The following is a 19,931-nucleotide window of genomic DNA, read 5'->3' as shown; positions in this document are numbered from 1 at the left end:
GTAATTCTCGACTGGCGTCATTGAAAATTCAAATCAATCACTGGACCCGAGATCAATCTGGTGTTGTTACAGTTCCGAGTTTTGAGACCCAATTAAATGCACGACAGATCGTATATCCATCAGGTTGATATTGTATTTATATCCAGTAACCAGTTGTTCGCAATTAATTAGTTGGCTAGATACAGATAAGCTGGTCGCCCCATAAATTACTCGCAAGCCAGTCTCTATAAAATTCAGAACTGCTTTTCTCGGGCTAACAGTTTATTGCGAGGTGCTTACTGCGAAGGGGAAGCACATGTCCATTTTCATCTTGAAACAGATTCTGCGAGTTATTAGATAATGTTCACGTTAGGGGTCTTATTCATCTTGGCTGCCATCGTGGTTCTCGCCCAGGTAATCCGTATTCAAAACACGTTTATAAGGCAGAAGTAACTTAAATTTTTCCATTATCAGAGTATTCCCTTTCTCGAGGAGAGCAACACGGTGTCCGAATGTCTGGCCTCCAATAATATCAGCCAGGCCGAGTTCCAGGAACTCATAGAGCGCAGCTCTGAAGAGGATGATCTCGAGAACACCGAGAAAAGATACAAATGTTTCGTCCACTGCCTGGCTAAGAAGGGAAATCTTCTGGACTCAAATGGCTACTTGGATGTGGAAAAGATTGACCAACTCGAACCTGTGACCGCTGATCTCCGCGAAGTTCTCTACGACTGCAAGAAAATGCACGATGATGAGCAAGATTTGTGTGAATATGCTTTTAAGATGGTGACTTGTCTGACGGATAACTTGGAGCAGAGCGACGAGGTCACCGAAGCGGAGAAAAATACAAACAAATTAAATGAATAATCGAGCAAAAACTGGTTAAGCAACTTAAAAGCAATTGTTTTGCGCCAGTGGGAAATTCACAAGCAACTGTTTAGTTTCATTTCTACAATGTTCATCTACAGACTTGTCTATATTGCGCCTCTGATATTGGTTTTGATCGGAATAGTTAAGGTGGGATTGACTTATTTACCAAGACATTTCTTTGGGTATATAACAATGTTATTTTATAGGCTCGGCATCCCTTTGACATATTCCATTGGAATTCGAAAGATTTTGAGGAGTGTCTACATGTTAATAATATTACCATAGCGGAATACGAAAAGTACGCGAGGCACGAGACTCTGGATTATTTACTAAACGAGAATGTGGACCTTAGGTACAAGTGTAATATCAAATGCCAGCTGGAAAGGGATTCCACGAAATGGTTAAATGATGAAGGAAAAATGGATCTGGAATTGATGGAGACCACCAACAAGGCAGGGGAGTTTATTACCAAGTGCATGGATGAGGCATCCGAAGAACCTTGTGCGTACAGCTTCAAACTGGTGATTTGTGCTTTTAAGGCCGGTCATCCGCGTTCCGTTGATCGTTATTAATCTATATATATATATATATATACGATATATTAAAACAGTGATTTGAGATAGTTGACAGTGACAATCTTACTAAGTTTCAGGAGAATATTGATTTATTATTAAGCAAAAAAACCTATTCAAAAGAGGCTTACAAATAATAACCAATTCTGATTTTGAGTCTTAGCACCCAAGTTAATAATTTATAAGTGTGAACAATACGTTTTCACAGAACATAAATTATTTTTGAATACTTTGTAAATTAAATCGAGAAAATATACAGAAGAGTAGCTTATTTCATAACTAGTTTATTTCACAACTACTTTCGATAATTAGTATGTAAAATCTCACGGAATTGGAGGAGCAAATTATAAAGAGAGTATAATTAAATCTACAAGTATAATTGTGAAAAACTGGTTTATCAACTTAAAAGAAATTGTTTATTTTAATAAGTGGAAAATTCTCCAGGAACTGTTCAGTTTTATTTTAACAATGTTCATTAACAGACTTCAAATTTTTGCGCTCCTCATCTGGGCATCGATCTGCCAAGCTAATGTGAGATAATCAAACTGAATATTATTTAATTCTTGGGATTATAAATAAATACCTCTCAGGAGAGTCATCCCTTTGACTTTTTTGAAGGAACCATCGACGACTTTGATGATTGTCTGCAATTAAATAATGTTACGATTGAGGAGTACGAGAAGTTTGATGAGCCTGGAAACTTGGATAATCTCCTCAGCGAAAATGTGGAATTGAAGTTCAAGTGCAATATAAAATGTCAGCTGGAGAGGGAGCCAACGCAATGGCTGAATGATCTGGGTAAAGTTGATCTTATTGCAATGAATGCCACCGAGGAGGCTGGGGAATCCATTACCAAGTGCATGGATCAGGCCTCTGAAGAACCCTGTGCCTATGCCTTCAAATTGGTTATTTGTGCTTTTAAGTCAGGACATTCCGTTATCGATTACGAATCATATGATCATATTCTAGAGGAAACCTCTGACCTGGCAGCGGAACAACAGGCGGAGCTAGATGAGTTCGATATCATAGATGTTGCTTGAAACATATTTCCATTCGCTTATGTACTTATATCTATATGCACTTGCTATACCTTCCTGTAAATACATGCATAAAATTAACAGTGTCGCCATAGTCGGTCAGGGCAATAAATTTTAATTAGAAAAATAAAAAAAAAATTAATTAACAAGCCCGTTGCATTTGCGGGCTGATTAGCATAATTAAATGAAATTGCATGAGGCGTGCCACAGGGCGTTTGAATCAAATCAAACCGATTCGAATGGAATCCAATTAATTGCTTTGGCCTGGAATCACGCAGCAGGTTAGCGCACATGGCACATAACACAAATAATTGATTTGTCGCACATCAGGTGGATAAGTGCTAGCTGATACCTGATAAGTAGGGTTTGGCCATATTTCTCGGGCACTGCCTCCGATTTGCCAGATGTGTGTGTGTGGTGTGCGTGTGTGTTTTCTTTTGTCGTCCTCGAGCAGGAAAAAACATTTTCCCCAGCACAATGCGATTCCGTTACAGTTTTCCACGGGGCGCATGAGTGTTTGTTTGTGTGTGCGACTTTTTGTCGCTTTCCTTTGTGCCGGCAGGCGAATGCAACGGAAGTTGTCATGTTGCATTGTTGCAGCTGCTGTTGATGCCGCTGCCATTGTTATGCCGCATGAAGGTGGAAGGGTGGCTCAGGATCGGGGATCGGGGATCGAGAGGCGGCTGAAAGAAAAGACGAACGTGCAACGCCCACACACTTGACTGGTCCGCTCTGCCACCTCTCGGCTTTCGATTGTCAGCTCAACTTCGCGCCGCCGAGGGGCGTGGCACATTAGTGGCAACAGCATGGCAAAAAAAAAAAAAGAATTAAAAAAAAAAAAACAAGAGAACAGAAAAACCAGCGAATACATGATTGTCAACACGCACACACCACCTCCACCAACCGGGGCAGCGACAACACGGCGTATGAGTAATATGTCTGGCTGCCTCGCTGGCGGTGCCTGCACCATGTCAACATGCAAAACAACAATGGGGCGGAAGTGCATTGTAAACGTACCGTGCACTGCACCCCAAAACTTCCACCCCCACTTACCGCCCGAATTTCCACCTCCCCATGGGCGAGTGCAATTATAATTTTGTAAATCGACGGAAGTTCGGATAAACATACGCAAAACGTTTGCCCGAAAATGATGAAAAAATGGTGAACATGGTTGCCCCTCAGGGTAATGCGGTCCTGGTTTGATGGCAAAAAATGTAAAAAGTAGGGATGGATACTCATTGCGTATATCGGGGTTGCTGGAAATAAAAAGTGATTAAAAATAAATCTTCATATTGTATTTAGAATTTTAAATATTACCGTAGGGAAAGCATATACCGTAAATGTTGGTAAGATAACATTTTCTCTTTATATTTTATTATGTATGTTAAAAAACATAAACATATAAAAATATTATGTGATTTAAAATATCATGTTTTTAAATTAAATTCAAATTATTTTTCAATTTCTTTTAATATTGTAGTATCCCATGATTAATAAAATATAAAAGGTCATTAAAACCGCCTGGATATACCATTTATACAAATTTGAACGGTTTTGAACCATAGGTGTGATACAATTCTAAAGAAAATCTGTCTTTAAAATCATGAATATATTTTGGACTATCCTATGAATAAGAAAAGGTACAATATTAACAAAACCGATTGGGTACCACATATATACAAAATTTAAAGCTTTGACTCACAGGTGTGAAACGAAATCTAGTTTAAAAATCTTGAATCATCATTATGCATTTTTGCTTGTAAGATTCAATACGTTGCTCTACAAATTTCTCTATTATTTGTAACTTTCTTTGTAGAATGCTAGGATGCCAAACAGATAAATTTCTTTTTCATATTTCTCTGGTCCTATCATGAGCAGTTGCTGCTTAAAGATAGGGCCCCACCTCCCTGTGCAAAAAGCAATCTAATCACATACCCCAACCCCTGGCACACATGCCAAAAATTAAATTCAACGAGCAAACTTACACTGCGCTGCATACTTCAGCAACTGCCAATAAAGTGCTTGGCGTGAAGCAGCCAAAACAAAAAAAGCTCAGAAAAAAGCGAGGAAAACTTATACTTTCTTCGCCCCCTGCCTTCAGCTTATGCCGCGCTACACTTTCTGTTGCTTCGAGTGCGCTTATCAAAAGACACACAAGGCACTGACATGCATCCAAAAAAAAAGGAGAAAAATTGAAGGGGGTTGGGATTGGAATGGTAAGGGAATGGAATGGAATGGAAAAGCAGAGGGATGGAGAGGCGACGAAGCGGAGCGCGTAAGTTTTCCAGTTTTTCTGCAGCGTCTTTACTTTGGGAGGAAGTGGGGAAGAGGACTCTTTGCAAGTTCTGCATATGACTGCAGGCACGTCTTGAAGACCCCGCACACTTCCCCGAACCTCCATGCAAGTGATGGGTGTAGGTGTGCGAGTGTAAGTTGATTTATGCCACTTTGTATACTCAGCATGCGTATGGGTATCCATGCACTGGAAGAACAAACATGTTCTTGAAAAAAGAAGAACATTTAGAATCTAGGCTTAGAGGAGCCGAAATTGAATAAGTGTTTTTGTCCAAGTCCGCTAAATTTAGGAAAAACCTTAAAGCCTCTAAACTGATTTTCAATACGGGGGATTGCAACGTAGGATTTTGAAAACTCCTAAAAGGCTGTCTAAAAGTATGCAACAAAATATATTCAGCTCGAATGTCAACCAAGTTCATTCTGAAAGACGACTTTTTTAAAGCATACTTTTAGGCGTATTTATAAAAATTGGGAATATTTAAGGGATTTGTATGGCACCCCCAGGTTATTATTTTATTTTTAATATAATCGATGGGAGTAGCACAAAGGGGATCTAAAAGTATGCATGAGCTCATTGTACTTCTAATAATAATAATTAAAATATATTGTAGCATACTTTCAGACACCTTAAACTACATTAAAAGGGGTTTTCCTCGAATATTTTTGATTTTATTGTTTTTTTGAAGCGCAATGCTACTCAAGTGGCAGCTTAATCTAGTCCACCTTGTCATTGAAAGGGGATTTCAAAGCCGCATTGATTTTTGTGGCTCTCACGAATAACTTATTTTTATCAATTTTCTGCAGTGTAATGACTGTCTGTCTGTTTGTCTGCGTGTGTGTGTGCGGGTCTGCTGCATAAATGATTTATGGCCAACGCTCGCGACAGTTTCGTTTCGCTTTCGTTTGCAGAGAGTGCAACAAAGGAGCCGCAGAGACGCAGATAGCCCGAGTGGAAACTGTCGCATAATAAATAATTATAATTGTATTTTTCTTTCCTTCTTCCTGGATGGTTTTGAACGGCTCTTTGTCTTTTGGCTTTTCCCCCAAAGGTGCCACACACGCGCGCACACACATTAATAAAATTTATAAATATTTAAGTTGAGCTAAAGGTGACTGGTGAGTGGAAGTGCGGGTAATTGAAGCCGCCGCAGATGTTGGGCAGGTGTTTTCCGGAGCTCGGACAACTGGTAATGGGTCAATTGGGAGGGACAATCTTGAGCAGCCTGCCGCAGGATCAACTATGTATTTTGGCCAGGCAACCGCTTCGCAACTCAATTGTGGGTCAAAGAGACAACAACTGGCCAGCATCCGGAAACTTCAAAGTTTGAGCTTCCTGCTTAGCCACCCAAAAATCTTCGCTTCCCCAGTTGTTGGCCTTTTTTTCTGCTTTGTCATGAAAGCGAAATGCGCTTACAGGAAACGGGAAGTGCGCCTCATGCAACATTTATGGAGGGTCCAACACTCCAGGCCCCCCAAAAAAATAGACAAAACCGAACAATAGGTCGCCGTCGCCGTCGAAACAAAAAGATACACCAGAAGAGAAGTTGACGCGTTAAAATTGTCACAGAGTACAAATAGAAAATGAAATTGAAATGCCTCGCAGAGATTTAATTAAATTTCTGGTCAGTCGAGACAAACAACGAGTGGCCAAAAAATGCCCACAAACACCCAACACACATATTCACAAATAGAAATAAAATTGTGTGTATATGCACTTTTGTTAGCCTGGTATAAATATTTGAAAAATCTTCGCACATAAATAATTTTATTTAAACTGCATACATAATTTGCAGTAGGCAAATCAGTAAATATTTCAATATCACCGGCTTTGAATGGGATTTTCCCCACACTGACACTATGCCAATCAACAAACAACTTTTTCGTAGACATCTCTGAATGATTCAATGTTGGTCGGCAACAAACGAATTTCTTCTGCCAATCGAAGTTTGCATTTTCTATCATTGAAAGCTGATGCAAAATGATTTCGTTTATTTGTTCAACTTGATTTCTGGAGTATTAAATTCTTGCCTCTCTCTGGCCAAATAATAGTGAGAGTCAGCAAGAAAATATTCAGTAAAATATAAAATAAATATTTTGAGAATGTACAAATGCATACGTTTTGGTTTTTTGCATGGGCTTAGATTACTGTAAAGAATGCGTGTTTCTATTTATTAAATTCACTTCACATAGTTACAGTACAACATAAGGGGTTACATTATTAAGCAAAAGAAATTTAAGTCGACGAGTAAACTAAAGCCAACTGTTGACTCCATTCATCATCTAACTTAAATATGCCTTTTGACTGAAGCTCAATAAGTCGAGCAATCCGTTTCTATGAATTTAATATGCCTGCGGCCTCGCCATGGGCACGGAATATTTAATAAAAACCAATAAACGTTAAAAGCCTTTTCCAGGGGGCCGTGGCCATAAGCCACCTGCCAAACCAGGTCGACCATGGCCAACTGACCACGATCCTCGGCCACGATGGTCCTGCCCCCCTGTTGATGTTCCTTTTCCCCTTCGAGGCTGGCTATGCGCCCGATTAAATGCATTTAAATGTGTTTTCGTCATAATTATGCATATGCAAACATGACTCGACCAGTGGCCACTCTATCGTTGAATGCCCCCATCTTTCCACAACCCCATTCGATTGGCCATAGCCACGGCCATATGCCATGTCCTGGGTTTTCCGGCAGCTTAAGTGCTTTAATGGCTTTAATTATGTTGCATGCAATTATTGTCCATGTCCCGGCAAGAGTGATCTTCATCATCGGCTTAATAATGATGCCGTTGCTGCTGTTCGGAAGCTTTTGGCCACGACCAAATGCAGCAAAAATTATATAATTAATATATGAAACGCAAAATGGATAAAGCTCCTCAATTCCGCCCATTTTTCGCCCGACGGACGTTTATGTAGGCAGGGGAAAAGCAGATGCTGCGCTTTGCTTTTGAGCATAAAATTCAATCGCTAAATTATGCAAATATTCCGCAACTGCGACAATCGGCTGGCACACGTTACGTATACGCAATGCTGGACGGATGAGGCCTCGCAATGCGTATGTGTGGCTGTTTGCATGCGTAAAAGAGGTCGTCGAGTTCATCGATGACGATTTTACTGCAATTCCGCTCTCGTTACCCGATTTTTGGCGCAGATGCAAGAAAGGCACAACAAACCGTTGGGGTGAGGTGTGCATATATATAGAAGTAGAATGCCAGAAGAGCCCAACACAGGGTCGACAGAAAAAAAGTCACGGTTTTTCGGGTTTCCGGGGTCTCTTACTGGCTTTTCTTTTGGCGGTTTGGATACCCCTTACGAGCAAGGTATATTGCTTGTCCCAGAAATGACTAATACTTTAAAATCACTTCCAAAGGAGCCTAAAAGTATGCTGTAAAAACAAAAAAATCGTCGTTCGAAACTAATCTCCAATTGAAAATATATTGTTGCATACTTTTGGAAACCTTTATAATTAATTTTCAAGTCCTTGTTTCACATAAGACACATTTGACACCTCATGTGGACTGTGTTTATTAAACCTATATATATATTTAATGTATATACTTAATTAAATTTAAAACTAGTTCACAGGATCTTTTTTATACCCCTTACTAGCAAGGTATTTTGCTTGTCTCAGAAATCATTAGTGCTTTGAAATCACTTTCAGAAGAGCCAAAAAGTATGCTGTAAAAATAAAAAAATCTTTTGGAATTACTCTCCAATTGCAAAATATATTGTTGCATACTTTTCGAAACCTTTATAATTTATTATAAAATCCAAGTTTCTTTTGTGAAAACTTTTATGAACACCTATATATTTTATTAGACCTAAAAACTAGTTAAGTAGACCTTTATTCAGAAATGAATATTCCATAACTCGGCACTGAGTATTTGCTATTCGGAAGTCTTCTGTTATATCACCCTCTTACGTTTTTTCTCCGAATTTTTTTGGGCACCTCTCGGGCTCGCTTAGCCGTCATTTTTTGGGGTCGCCCAGCAATTTTATTTCGCCGACGTGACAAACGCAATCAGCGTCAGTCATATGTGTAAAAATGTTTTCCGCTTTATGCGTGTGTCTCCGCTATGCATGGAAATTGCAAAACCAAAATATGGCCCAAAATACAGAGGCGGCGTTGGAGATTGAGATGGGGGTAGAGCGAAATTTCAACTTTGGTCGACTGGGATGTCTTTAACTTTAACCACCTTGTCTAGCCCATCCGATTCGGTGTCCCCTCATTAGCTTTTCCATTCATCCAAAACCTAATTTGCCGACAGGCCAAACAAAAAATCACTTTAGTCTTTGGCTCCTTTTGGCCACGCAGAAACTACTTTCAAGTCCGGGCTTTTTCGACTGCCTGCCCTTTTGGCCGCAGGAGTCGCACATTGAGTTAATTAAAGTTGTACATGGTAGGCGCAATCAGGATGAGAACAAAAAACACATGTGACCGTGTGAGTGTGAATGGGCGATTGTGTTGGTGTGAACGTGTGTGTGTGTGTGTGTGTGAGTGTGGTGTGGGCAAGGGAAAGGGCCAAAACAAATTGCCAAAGTCAGAGAAGCAACGTAGAACTTTTTTTTTAGGGCTGAGAGCAAATGGCAATTTATAAAATCCTTTGAAGTGTCGAAAATCAGTAATTGTAGTCAAAGTGCAAATTGATTGCCAGTCTCTCTCCGACACACGCTTACACATATATTTCCCTTCTCTTTCTCTCTCCTTTTCATTCGATTCGTGCCGAAAAATCAGTGTGGCAGACATGTTTTATTGAGTGTAATTTGTAGTTGCAAATTAATGGCCACACTTCACTTTTAATTAAAATGCATCAAGAAGAGAACTAGAACAAGGCAGCCAAGGGAAGGCATTAAAAAGGTATGTGTGTAAAAGGTTGCATGACTAAGGGCTACAACTAGGTTTGTTTAAAAATATAAAAATTACCACCTTAGAATAGGCTAAAATTAAGCTTCTCAAAATGTGGTTTGCATAATATGTATATCCATTGCATAACACTTTGTTCAAGTTTTAAAATACCTAAGAAAATTAGCAAATTAAAAATATCGCTTTCAACACATTATACAATATTAGCTTTTTCGAAACAGTTTTTAAAAGAGGCCGTCTATATATTAAATAAATATTTAGAGACTGAAACTATTTTACTGGGTAGCTTAGCAATCAAATTTACATTTATAGTTAGCAATGCCATGGAAGCTAGCAACCATTTTAAGAAATATAATATATTATTGAAGACTTTTTCACTGAAACTTTTATGGCAGACATGTTAAAAGCAACTTGATATATTTTCAGTAACAAAATAATTTTCTTGTTGCTTAATATCTGTGGATGTTACCGACTTTTAATTTCCTGATAGCTTTTAGTCAATTTCGATAGTTCACGTCCGTAATGCTTGACATATGAGTAATAAAAACCCCTTCTTCGGTTAAAAAACTTTGGAACTTTCAACTTTTGCAAGTTTCCCGTGGGCCTGTCTGTTAATCCCGAGCACGTCAATTTCCCTGCCTCAGCTCCTTTGACGCCTGTTGCACGGACGGGCCGTTAAAGGATGCAACTGCGTCGAAGTTTTGAATAAATTTTCGCCATTTGCCGGCGGCAACAGCGGGAACAACAAGGCAGCTCGACTGTGCTCCTCGCAACGCCGCAAGGACGCGAACGAGGACATCGAGGCATCATCAATTTTGGTTTGCGAGACTCATCAATAAAACATAACAGCAGCAAATGGAGACACATGCGACAATGCACATGCCAGGGTCCAAGGGATACGGGATATGGGATATGGATACTGATGCGTCAAGGACCCGCCTCTTGATTCCCTCTGCAGCTGCTGCAAGTGCTCAGATAAAAGCTTCGTCCATTGATTTGGTCAACAAGTATTCACTGCCATTCAAAAAAAAGTTGCACTGAAAATGTTCAGTTTCTCTGAAGAAATTTGATTGGATAAATGCGTAAACAGTAATGCCATAAAGGTGGTAAATACTTAAAGGTATCACTTCTGTCTTTAACTGGCTAGCAACTAGGTTTTACCTTTGTCACTATCTGCCAAATCTGGCTTCACACTTGACCCCTCCCGAGGGCATCGATTCAGCTATGTCTATGTCCACCCACAAAACCATACAGTTTTCTACCGCATATTTATGGGCTTTTGGCAAGGTTGAATGTTTTTCCTGGCGAACTAAAATAAACTAAGGTAAAAACAGTAAGCCGACAAAAATTTACTTGGTACTTTCTTCCAACGAACTACCACTTTTTTTTCCATATCTACAAATATTTCTAAGTTTACCGAACTTTCACAAAAAAAGAAAAGAACATTAAATAATCAGATAACTTTCCTTAGGAACCCTTTTTAATTTAATAGCTATTTTGAACTTTAGTGTTAGTCCTAGCTCATTTGAATTTTATTCAAATTTACTTAATGTAAAAAAAAAAAACAAAAACAAATTCATTTAACTTTTAAGGATTAATCAAAAAATGTATGTGCTAGTGTCTATACCAATTAATGATTAAATGATTAAAGATTACAAAAGTCTTAAATTTTTTGACAATTTTAAGGTTTTTTAAAGTTTTTAGGCATTTGTTTGGAACTCACATAAGCCGACACAAATACAGAAAACCACAAACACACAACAAAGATAAATTGGTCATTAAAAGTATTACTGTGGCTTATTACTAAAAATGCTTCAAAGCCAATTAAATTCATGTAAAATCCAGAACAATTTAAATTAAATTAACCTTAGGTTTAGCGCGGATGCCATTTGGATTGCACAATGTTTTGTCCTTAATTTTCTATTGTGTGTACATGAAATGATCGGAAAAGCTTTTCGCTGCTTTCTACTTAAGTGAATAAATATAATATATTACGAGACCTATTGATTTACGCTTCGCACCTTTTTTACTCTATACTAACTAATCAAGAATGCAAAATGACTCTATACACAACGACTAGTGGGTATCACCACAAAAAACTTGGCAGGGAAGAGGAATGATCTTGTCAACACCCTCAGGTCAACCCAACCAGCTTTTCTCTGTTCCGACGGCATTGGCCCCAGGCCAGAAAACTCTTGACTCCAAGCAGTTGAATTGAAACTTTATTTCCGTTCAAGATTTCTGGTTCAGTCCATGATAATGTTGACAATGGGAATGTGCATCAGCTTGACCGCGAATCCAATCAGGCCCATGAGCAGGAATCCCACGCCAATGGCCCCGCTAATACGCTGGAATTCCTGGCGATCTGGTTTCGTGCAACGCTTGTAGAAACGTAAGGAGTTCTTGTAGAAGTCCGATGATGGCAAAACGAAGCCCAGCTTATCCTTAATCTTTCGACCCACTCCTTCCAGAGACTTGCATTTGATATCGGGCAAGTACTTGGTTAGTCCCCTTATGATTATATTACTTAAGATCACAATTGGAATAGCTCTTAATGATGTATATCTACCTCTTGGCACTTTTGTGCCTCAATCTGCGACGACGAGAAAGTAGCTGCTCCATATTGAGATTCAAGAATTTATAATCTGTAACTTTGCTTCGGTGAAACGTATTTGAGTCAGGGCATTGAACTAATTCAACAGGCCTGTTGAGATCGACATGGAATTCGGTTCTAATAATTGCCAGCTGTTGTACCGAACATGGCCACCAGCATTGGCACATGCAAAGTGTGGAAACTTGAAATGGAAAATACTGGCCGGCTTACACACATAATCAAACTTTATGCAAACTGTTTGCCAGCTCTAGCACACACACACCCACACACAGAATCCCGAACAATTTCGACCAGTTTGCTACTTTTTGCTAAAACAGAACTTGTGAAGGAGGATGGGAACTTAAATGCTGCAATTTGTTTCACTGCCGAATCGTTGCTGTCTTCACTTGAAGCTTAACTAAATGCACAGGCAGCCAGTCCGAAAATTCTCCAGCTCCAGGTCTAAGCCAAGAATTACCCCCCTTTTATACGGCCAGTACCACATCCATTCCCACTCCCAATTTGCATCTATCTCTATCCATCTCGGTGCGTGGAGAGGTGGCTGTTGTTGCTACGATTTGACAGCCTTGGCTTCGGAGATCCCCAGGACAATTCACTGCAAAATTGGTAGACAAAACTGTGCCACAACGGGCTCCAGCCGGGCTCCTCTGCTGTTCTACCCAGTATATTATTACACTGTTGAAAATGTCATAAAAGCCAAGAAATGCATGTGGATTGGACTGTTCGCAGACATATAGTATAATAATTTAGTTCAGAATAAGGTTAGTAAAGCTTATTCGAGATATAAATGTAATATGTATTTTATTCACAATTGTTTGATTTGTACTTAACTAATTATAATACATGTATATATAAATAACCCCCCTACAAAAAAATCTGGATCCGCTGCTGGTAAAGCTATATTTTGATAGATTTTAAGTTGATTTAGAAACCTCTAGAGAATTCTTTAAATTTAGAATATATCTCCAAGGTCACAATTATACATAAATTCCAAACGGCTTGGAAAAGGGATAGTTAAATCCAATTAGATCGTATATCATTACAAGTTGTCCTCTTGAAATTCATTTTAAAACAATTATCTATTGAGTTTAAAAACATTTAATATATTCATATGAATATATATAAATATGAAAAATATTTAAAATCTCATTAAACTGATTATCATTTTAAGTAGTCCCCTTGAAATTCCTCTGAAAACAATTAGCTATTGAGTATTTAAAACATTTAAAATACTAATTGAATTGAATGTACTTTGGCCACTTGAATAGATTAAGTGACCGTTTATGTGAAATATTTATGCAATTTTTGTAAAGCTGGTAGGGGTTTTTCCACTGTGTAAGTATACGGATATGAATGTGGCACCGCCGTCGCTTGTGTGCGCCAGTGTTTGTGGATATTTATGATGGTGTGCGTGCCTGCCGTTTCAGGCATTGCCATTGAGATTGAAAAATGTTAAAAAATTGCTTTTAAATGCCGCAAAATACAATTTATTATTCAACAGAGGCAAACGCCAAACACTGAGCACAATGTGCGCCCAGGGAGTGGGCGTGTACGGTGGACCCCCTTTTTGGGGGGGGTGATTGTAGGGAAGAGGGTCAGGGGTCGGGGTTCGGGGCATGACCAGTGTGCGTAGGAAAGCTCAACAGTGCCGACTGCTTGGTTGTAAATTTAAATAAAGCCCACTTACAGGCACACACACAGATACACACACAGAGCACTGGGGCGATTGTTACTGCAGTTGTTTTGTTTATTACGCATACGCACTGTGCGCCAGCCATTGAAGTTGGTCATGAAGCGCAACGAGGCTTGTGGACTCCCCCGTTTTTCACCGCTTTTGGTGTTAGCTGAAAGACATTTTAAGGCCGCACTTAAAGAGACCGAAATCCAGCGATATCAAACCATTCATTTCAAATGGAATCTATATATTCGCCAGCCCACACAAATCCGTCTCACTTTATTTGCCATCCAAAAGCAGTTAACACACTTTCGTGTAGGACTAATTGTGGATCAGAGCGGCATCTTGGTTGGCAACTTTTCGTTTTTCTGTTTGCGGTGGCACTCGAACAATTTTCCATGTGCTCCCCAAAAACTTTGGCAATAAAATTTGTTTCAAATTGCTTTCGAAAGCCGCTCGAAAGGGGACATCAAGGGGAAGCCAGGAAGATGGCCGGCACATCCGGCGGATTCTCTCTTTCTATCCATAGAGTCAAAGTTGTCAGCGGGCGAATGACCAAAGTGCACCCAGAGGGCCAAAATAAATATCAAATATATTGAGAGGGCGAGGCAGTCGCGCAAAAGTTAATTACATTGTGTTAACCGGAGGGGGCTGGGCCAAGGCCTAATTTTGTAATTCTCTTTCTGAATCATTTAACCATGAAATTGCCGGCCCTGCCACGCCCACAGCCACCGACCGACCAACCCATAGACGACATGGACTGCCCCATTCTCCGAAAGGACTAACCAAATGATAACCCACAACGCATTTGCTCCTCATGGACGTCAGTTCAAATGTGCAAAATTAGCCTTTCAACTGGCAAGTGCCACGCCCCCTTATCGTCGTCACCATCCCGCCCTCTACCCACACCACCTCAAAATCCATTTAAATTCGCCCCGGGGCAACACCACCATGTTGACAGCTGGCACGCAATTTATAATGAAAAGTTTCCTTTCGCAGAATTTTAGATGCGTGAGGTGAGCCCCCATATTTCGATACTTTCCGTACTTGTTGTTTGATTTGAATTTTATAAATCATGTTCCATACGGATATTAATGCAATTAGAAAAGCCAGCGAATTTTCACTTCGGATCCTTTTCGCATGCAAGTCAAGACTTCGGGGAATGGGTCCTAGTCGCCCTGATTAATTTTCAGTGTCTTTTGATGTATAAGCTGCTTTTGCCCGCGGCCCTTTGTTGAAAATCTGTGGCCAAATGGCAAGCAAAGAAATTAATTAAATTTCAACAACTCTTAATCAAACAGAGCTGAGAAAGAGCGATGGTAATGTGGCTAACATTCCCACGAACTAAACCAAAAATTAAAGCTAGTTCTGGAAGAACAATCCTGTAACAGACGACCTTTCAAATCGATGGCATTTTGTGGACCTGGCCAGAATGAAAACCTATCAGGAAAGGCAACCGACATAAAGATATAAAACCTGCGCAATGATTGCCAAAAGCGGGACAGCCACAGCCATTACCAATTTTTGTGCTTAACGCTTCGGCGAGCAAATCACTGGCACAGACAGATAGACATGCCATACAGATACGGATACAGTTGCAGATACAGATACAGATACAGATACATATACAGATACATAGGAGTAGCAGATATTGAAGCAGTGCCAGAGGAACCGTCATAGTTTTAGTTCCGTTTGCCGTCCCTCTACTTATTCCATCAGCATGTCATCATGGCAAATCAGAGGACATGCAACATTGCATAAAGATTTGTCACAGCTCAGGCTTCTAGTTTTCCACCCGGGAAAAATGGCAGGCAGGCAGCAACACAACAACAGCAACAAGAACAACAACCGATGGCAAACTTTTCCTGCCCAGGAAATTCAGAGGGGAAGTGGAAGAGGGGACCGGCTCAAATCGCATTTTCGCATGCTCAAATAGGACAAACTGTGCTGGAGACCCGGATGCGGATGCGGATGCCGAATCCTGAGCAACTTGCTGCAAATTCAATTTCGTCTAGCTCGATTGCATTGCGGCACATTGCCCGAAATTCAACTCCGACTCCGATTTCGACTCCATTCCCATCGATTCGCATTGGCATTGCATTTCAATATATAAATATTTATACACAAGCGAATTTGTGCACAGCTGAGCTGACACTACACTGTGAGATTTAGCCGGCTGATAAAGGTTCAAATTCCCCAGGCAATGGTGGTATATTTTTCACAGTGCAAGTGCTGCTAAAATGAAGATATATGAAGCTGTAGCGATACTCCTTTCACGACCCCACGGAAGAGTAATGGTCATGTTGTCCCGCCGATATACTGTGCATATACTCGTATGTAGATACATTTAGCTGCATCTGCTGTTCGAGCTACCCGGAATCGTTTATTTTCGCATCGGCCCCGCTTTTTCTCTAGGGCATCCCCTAATTCCCTTTATTACAAGCTCTATCCCGACATTTGATGGCCGCCTTTTGCCGTATAAATCATGGCTAAGCCCTTATGACATATGCTAAAACTTAATTCCCCCACCAGCCAGAACTCCGTTTTTGTTTAGCCAACGCGTGACAAAATGATTAAACGGTTAGCCGGAAGGGGGACTTCCGGCACTCTCATCCTTTGGGCCATTGTACGGGCCATGACATTGCGAAATGGCTGATGATGTTAACGATGCGATTAGATGAGTGGATATTTTCCAGCCGACCCGTGTGAAGATTCAACCTGTGGCACTCGCTCAAAGTGGCAAAAGTGCTACGGCAAAGTTTTCCGAAATTTGTATATTTAATGGGGATAATTTGTGCCCGATTTTTAAGCCATTAGCGAGTGGAAAACTCTTAGAAGTTAACGCAGAGCGAAGTAGAAGTGCGTGCACATCAAGAAGTTTCTATCGGAGATTAACCCACATCGAGTGCCATTAAAACGACCCCAAAGCAGCCGCGAATTCAATTTAATATGGGTTTCCAGCCAGCTTTATTTCCGGTTCAGCCGCATGTGCACTACACTGAAGTGCAATTTGTGGTGCACTTAACCATTTCATATGCTAATTATGGTCTATAAATTTGCTTCCTGGCCGTAAATCGTTCAGCTTGCCGCGACTTTATGTGGAGGGGGGTCATAAAAAACACTAGACCAAGCCCGGCTCCTCCTTATTGGCAAAGTTTTTCCAGGTGCTGGTTCTGCTCCTCCTCCTCCTTCTCCTCTTAGCCCAAACTATATAGACAGACAATTTCCTTATGAAATGAAAATAAACATGACATTTCTGGGTTTATGTACTTTTGCAGCTGTGTCTTTGACTTGCCCCCGGCATCTGGCTAGGCCAAAGGCCCAGGCCCAAAACCACCGAGAATCCTTAGGGGCCTTCCTGCTCCCCTCGAGCTCTGCTAACATGGCTGTGACTGCTATAAAATGTCATCTTTTATTATGGCAAAGGCTCAACTGGAGCAGACTGCGCCTAGACTAAGGCGGAATCAGAGATGTTCCACCCCTCTTCCTGGCCCAGAAATAGTGGCAAACAATGCTCCTCCTTTCTCCTTGCTCCTTTCTCCTTTCTCCGACCACGCCCCCAAAATGCCTGTGCCTTTATATCCAGTTTACACGCTTCGCTACACATTTTCCCGCAGACAGAGACAGCTAGAGCGGGGCGAGAGATAGAGATAGAGAGATGGCAAGCCAAGTCTCATGCTGCGAGTTTCATTTCCGGTGCGACATTTTGTTACAAAACTTTATTTTCAATTTGTGCACATATTACACACAGCTTGCCACGCCCCCTCATCTGGCCCATGGCCCACTTATCTGGCTTTTGTTTTTATTTTTAGTGAAATTGTTCTATTTTTGCCATGGCAATTGCTTTTGGCCAGCCGGAGATCCGCAAAGCTGCAAGTGTCCGTGTCCAGGTCCGTGTCTACTTATCATCTTCTGTCGGGTTCCAAGCTCGGTTTTGCACCCTGCCTCGGGGGCTGTTGATTATTATTACAGGCATTATGACCGGATTTCATTGGTATAGGGGATAGGGATACTCGTATAGAGACAATGTCCATGTCGGTGCCAGCTGCTCGTAATGAAATTAGTTTGTCACTCGTCCACGATTGCGAAGGAATCCTGCTGCCAATCCCTGTGTCCTTACGCCCTTCGTGGAGTTTATGTTTTGTCCTGCAGCCGGGAAAAGTGTCTTCATCGGCAGCTGAGCGCTTTCCTTTTTGATTGCTTTTCCTTTGGGGTCAAGTGCATTTATTACCCAACTCCCAGCCCCTGAAATTGTACTCTCTTTAGGCTTCATGGAAATTCAGTTAAATGGGGCTTATATTTTTTAATGAATATAATTATAAAATGGCATAAGCCTTCTTACATAACACCTTTTTTTTTAATCAATATATATGTCATTATCAAATTACAAAAGGTCTTATGTATCACGTTTTACACAGAACTTCACTTGGAAAAAAATGGAACAGTAAATAAATAAATAAATGCATGTTCAAGTCATAGTTTCGTGTTACATATTTGAAATAAATACATTACATGATTTATTTTGAAAATGTGTAAGCCAATATTAAAATATTAGAAACGAGGTTAGACATATTAACTTTACTTTATTTTTTGTCACTGAAAAAAATTTAACATTAGAAAAGCCTGTTCCGGTTTTTACTTTCCTGTATTTTTCTTGAATACAATTTGTACAACTGATAATACTTAGCCGGTTCTCCCATTTTTTATTTAAGAAAAGAGAAAAGATTTTTTTATGTAAAGCTTCTTATGACATTATGATAATAAGCAAAAGTATTCCAATTTGCCCAAAAACAAATTCAAAGTCAAATCGAATCCGACAAAGATTTTCGGAAGCAAAAATCAGAACAACCCTGAAAATTAAAACTAAAATTCTTATTTGATTATGAAATCCTTGAATTAAAAACATAAATTTTTTTTGGTTATGAAATCCTAGAACTTACTGCGGTTTTTCTAAGTGTAGTAAATTGTATTATTTTATTATTTTAATATAATTGTTACATGAGAATGTTATTAAAAATGTTTAAATCTTCATTAACTCAATTCATTCGAAGAGAATGAGATTTGCAGGACTTAATGCTAACGATAAAACAAGCTGGAGACCCCCTTTCCTGATTATATTTCTCTTTATTTTAGGGATTGCCTTCCAGTGCCCAACATTTGGACAACACAAAGCGGCTTATAAAATAAATAGGCAAAATAAACTTGGGACAAGAAGGCCCTTCTAGGAAATTGGTTAGTAACTAAGCTGATTTACCTGAGCAGAGGGAATTAATTAATATATTTTGGCACCCACATCAAAACAAAATGTCCAAACTAATTTGCGCCTGAAAAAAAAGATGATTAAAAATTAACGAGATTGAGTTTTTGGGGGATGTGGGAGTGAAGGAAAAGTTCCAGGGTGTGTCATCAACCCAACCGGACGATGAGCTCACGTAATCAATCAACTTTGATTACGTTCAAGAGGCATAGGCATATGACCCTCATAAGAACCCAATCCAACCTTTTTTTTTTGGGTGGCGGTCAGTAGGCTCCGGCAGATAATCGTCTTTTGGCTAGCAATATTTTTTTGGCGCCCAACGAAGACAAAAATCAATATGTCTTGATGTCTGATAAAAGTGAAATAAATTGTACGGCTCGCAAAGTGAAAGTGTCAAATGACCAGGATTACTCACACACACATCGGGTTGAGCAAATGAAAAGTGAAGATGTATGATGAGGCCAAAAATAGTGATCAATCCGCCAGTTGACCCCACTTTTCCTCGGAAATTTGCCGTCTCCGATTTTCCTTTAAGTTTTTTTGTTTTTTCCAAAGCCCACCTTTAATGCGGGACAATAAATACGCTCTTAAAAGATAAATAAATCCCTGACACTGGCACCAATCACTGTCAGAAACCAGGACCAAGACCAAGGATCCTAACCGCATTTCCCCTAGGCAGGATAAGCAGCTTAGCCCCGAACACGCACCAGCAGCACCTATGGCACAAGTTTAAAGTCAACAACAACGGGGGAAAAAAAAGGAAACAC

The 19,931-nt window shown here is 40.1% G+C and overlaps 4 protein-coding genes across 4 annotated transcripts; 3 read left to right on the top strand and 1 right to left on the bottom strand.

Moving 5' to 3' along the window:
- Window positions 1-240: 240 nt before the first annotated feature.
- Window positions 241-908, top strand: LOC119550956 (general odorant-binding protein 57c). Its single transcript, XM_037859983.1, has 2 exons — window positions 241-393; window positions 454-908. Exons 1-2 carry the CDS (start codon window positions 340-342, stop codon window positions 844-846), a joined length of 447 nt encoding a protein of 148 aa, XP_037715911.1. The 5' UTR covers window positions 241-339; the 3' UTR covers window positions 847-908.
- Window positions 861-1,810, top strand: LOC119550957 (general odorant-binding protein 57b). Its single transcript, XM_037859984.1, has 2 exons — window positions 861-996; window positions 1,056-1,810. Exons 1-2 carry the CDS (start codon window positions 934-936, stop codon window positions 1,419-1,421), a joined length of 429 nt encoding a protein of 142 aa, XP_037715912.1. The 5' UTR covers window positions 861-933; the 3' UTR covers window positions 1,422-1,810.
- A 22-nt stretch (window positions 1,811-1,832) lies between these two features.
- LOC119550955 (general odorant-binding protein 57a) lies at window positions 1,833-2,607 on the top strand. Its single transcript, XM_037859982.1, has 2 exons — window positions 1,833-1,952; window positions 2,012-2,607. The coding sequence occupies exons 1-2, from the start codon at window positions 1,890-1,892 to the stop codon at window positions 2,459-2,461; spliced, it is 513 nt and encodes a 170-aa protein (XP_037715910.1). The 5' UTR covers window positions 1,833-1,889; the 3' UTR covers window positions 2,462-2,607.
- A 9,243-nt stretch (window positions 2,608-11,850) lies between these two features.
- LOC119551233 (protein transport protein Sec61 subunit gamma) lies at window positions 11,851-12,331 on the bottom strand. Its single transcript, XM_037860471.1, has 2 exons — window positions 12,188-12,331; window positions 11,851-12,129 (listed from the first exon to the last, which is right to left on the bottom strand). Exons 1-2 carry the CDS (start codon window positions 12,238-12,240, stop codon window positions 11,865-11,867), a joined length of 318 nt encoding a protein of 105 aa, XP_037716399.1. The 5' UTR covers window positions 12,241-12,331; the 3' UTR covers window positions 11,851-11,864.
- Between the last annotated feature and the right edge of the window lie 7,600 nt (window positions 12,332-19,931).

This window comes from Drosophila subpulchrella, chromosome 2R (genome assembly GCF_014743375.2).
Source record: "Drosophila subpulchrella strain 33 F10 #4 breed RU33 chromosome 2R, RU_Dsub_v1.1 Primary Assembly, whole genome shotgun sequence".
NCBI classification, from domain to species: Eukaryota; Metazoa; Arthropoda; class Insecta; order Diptera; family Drosophilidae; genus Drosophila; species Drosophila subpulchrella.
Note: the sequence above shows the minus strand (reverse complement) of the source record. Positions and strands in the feature narration are given on the sequence as shown.

Bases quoted from the DNA above. Each gene is read 5' to 3' on its own strand.
- LOC119550956 (XM_037859983.1), top strand. From the start codon at position 340: ATGTTCACGTTAGGGGTCTTATTCATCTTGGCTGCCATCGTGGTTCTC. The intron at 394-453 runs GTAATCCGTATT...TTCCATTATCAG, and splicing joins CCATCGTGGTTCTCGCCCAG to AGTATTCCCTTTCTCGAGGA.
- LOC119550957 (XM_037859984.1), top strand. From the start codon at position 934: ATGTTCATCTACAGACTTGTCTATATTGCGCCTCTGATATTGGTTTTG. The intron at 997-1,055 runs GTGGGATTGACT...GTTATTTTATAG, and splicing joins TTTTGATCGGAATAGTTAAG to GCTCGGCATCCCTTTGACAT.
- LOC119550955 (XM_037859982.1), top strand. From the start codon at position 1,890: ATGTTCATTAACAGACTTCAAATTTTTGCGCTCCTCATCTGGGCATCG. The intron at 1,953-2,011 runs GTGAGATAATCA...AATACCTCTCAG, and splicing joins CATCGATCTGCCAAGCTAAT to GAGAGTCATCCCTTTGACTT.
- LOC119551233 (XM_037860471.1), bottom strand. From the start codon at position 12,240: ATGGAGCAGCTACTTTCTCGTCGTCGCAGATTGAGGCACAAAAGTGCC. The intron at 12,130-12,187 runs GTAGATATACAT...TATAATCATAAG, and splicing joins AGGCACAAAAGTGCCAAGAG to GGGACTAACCAAGTACTTGC.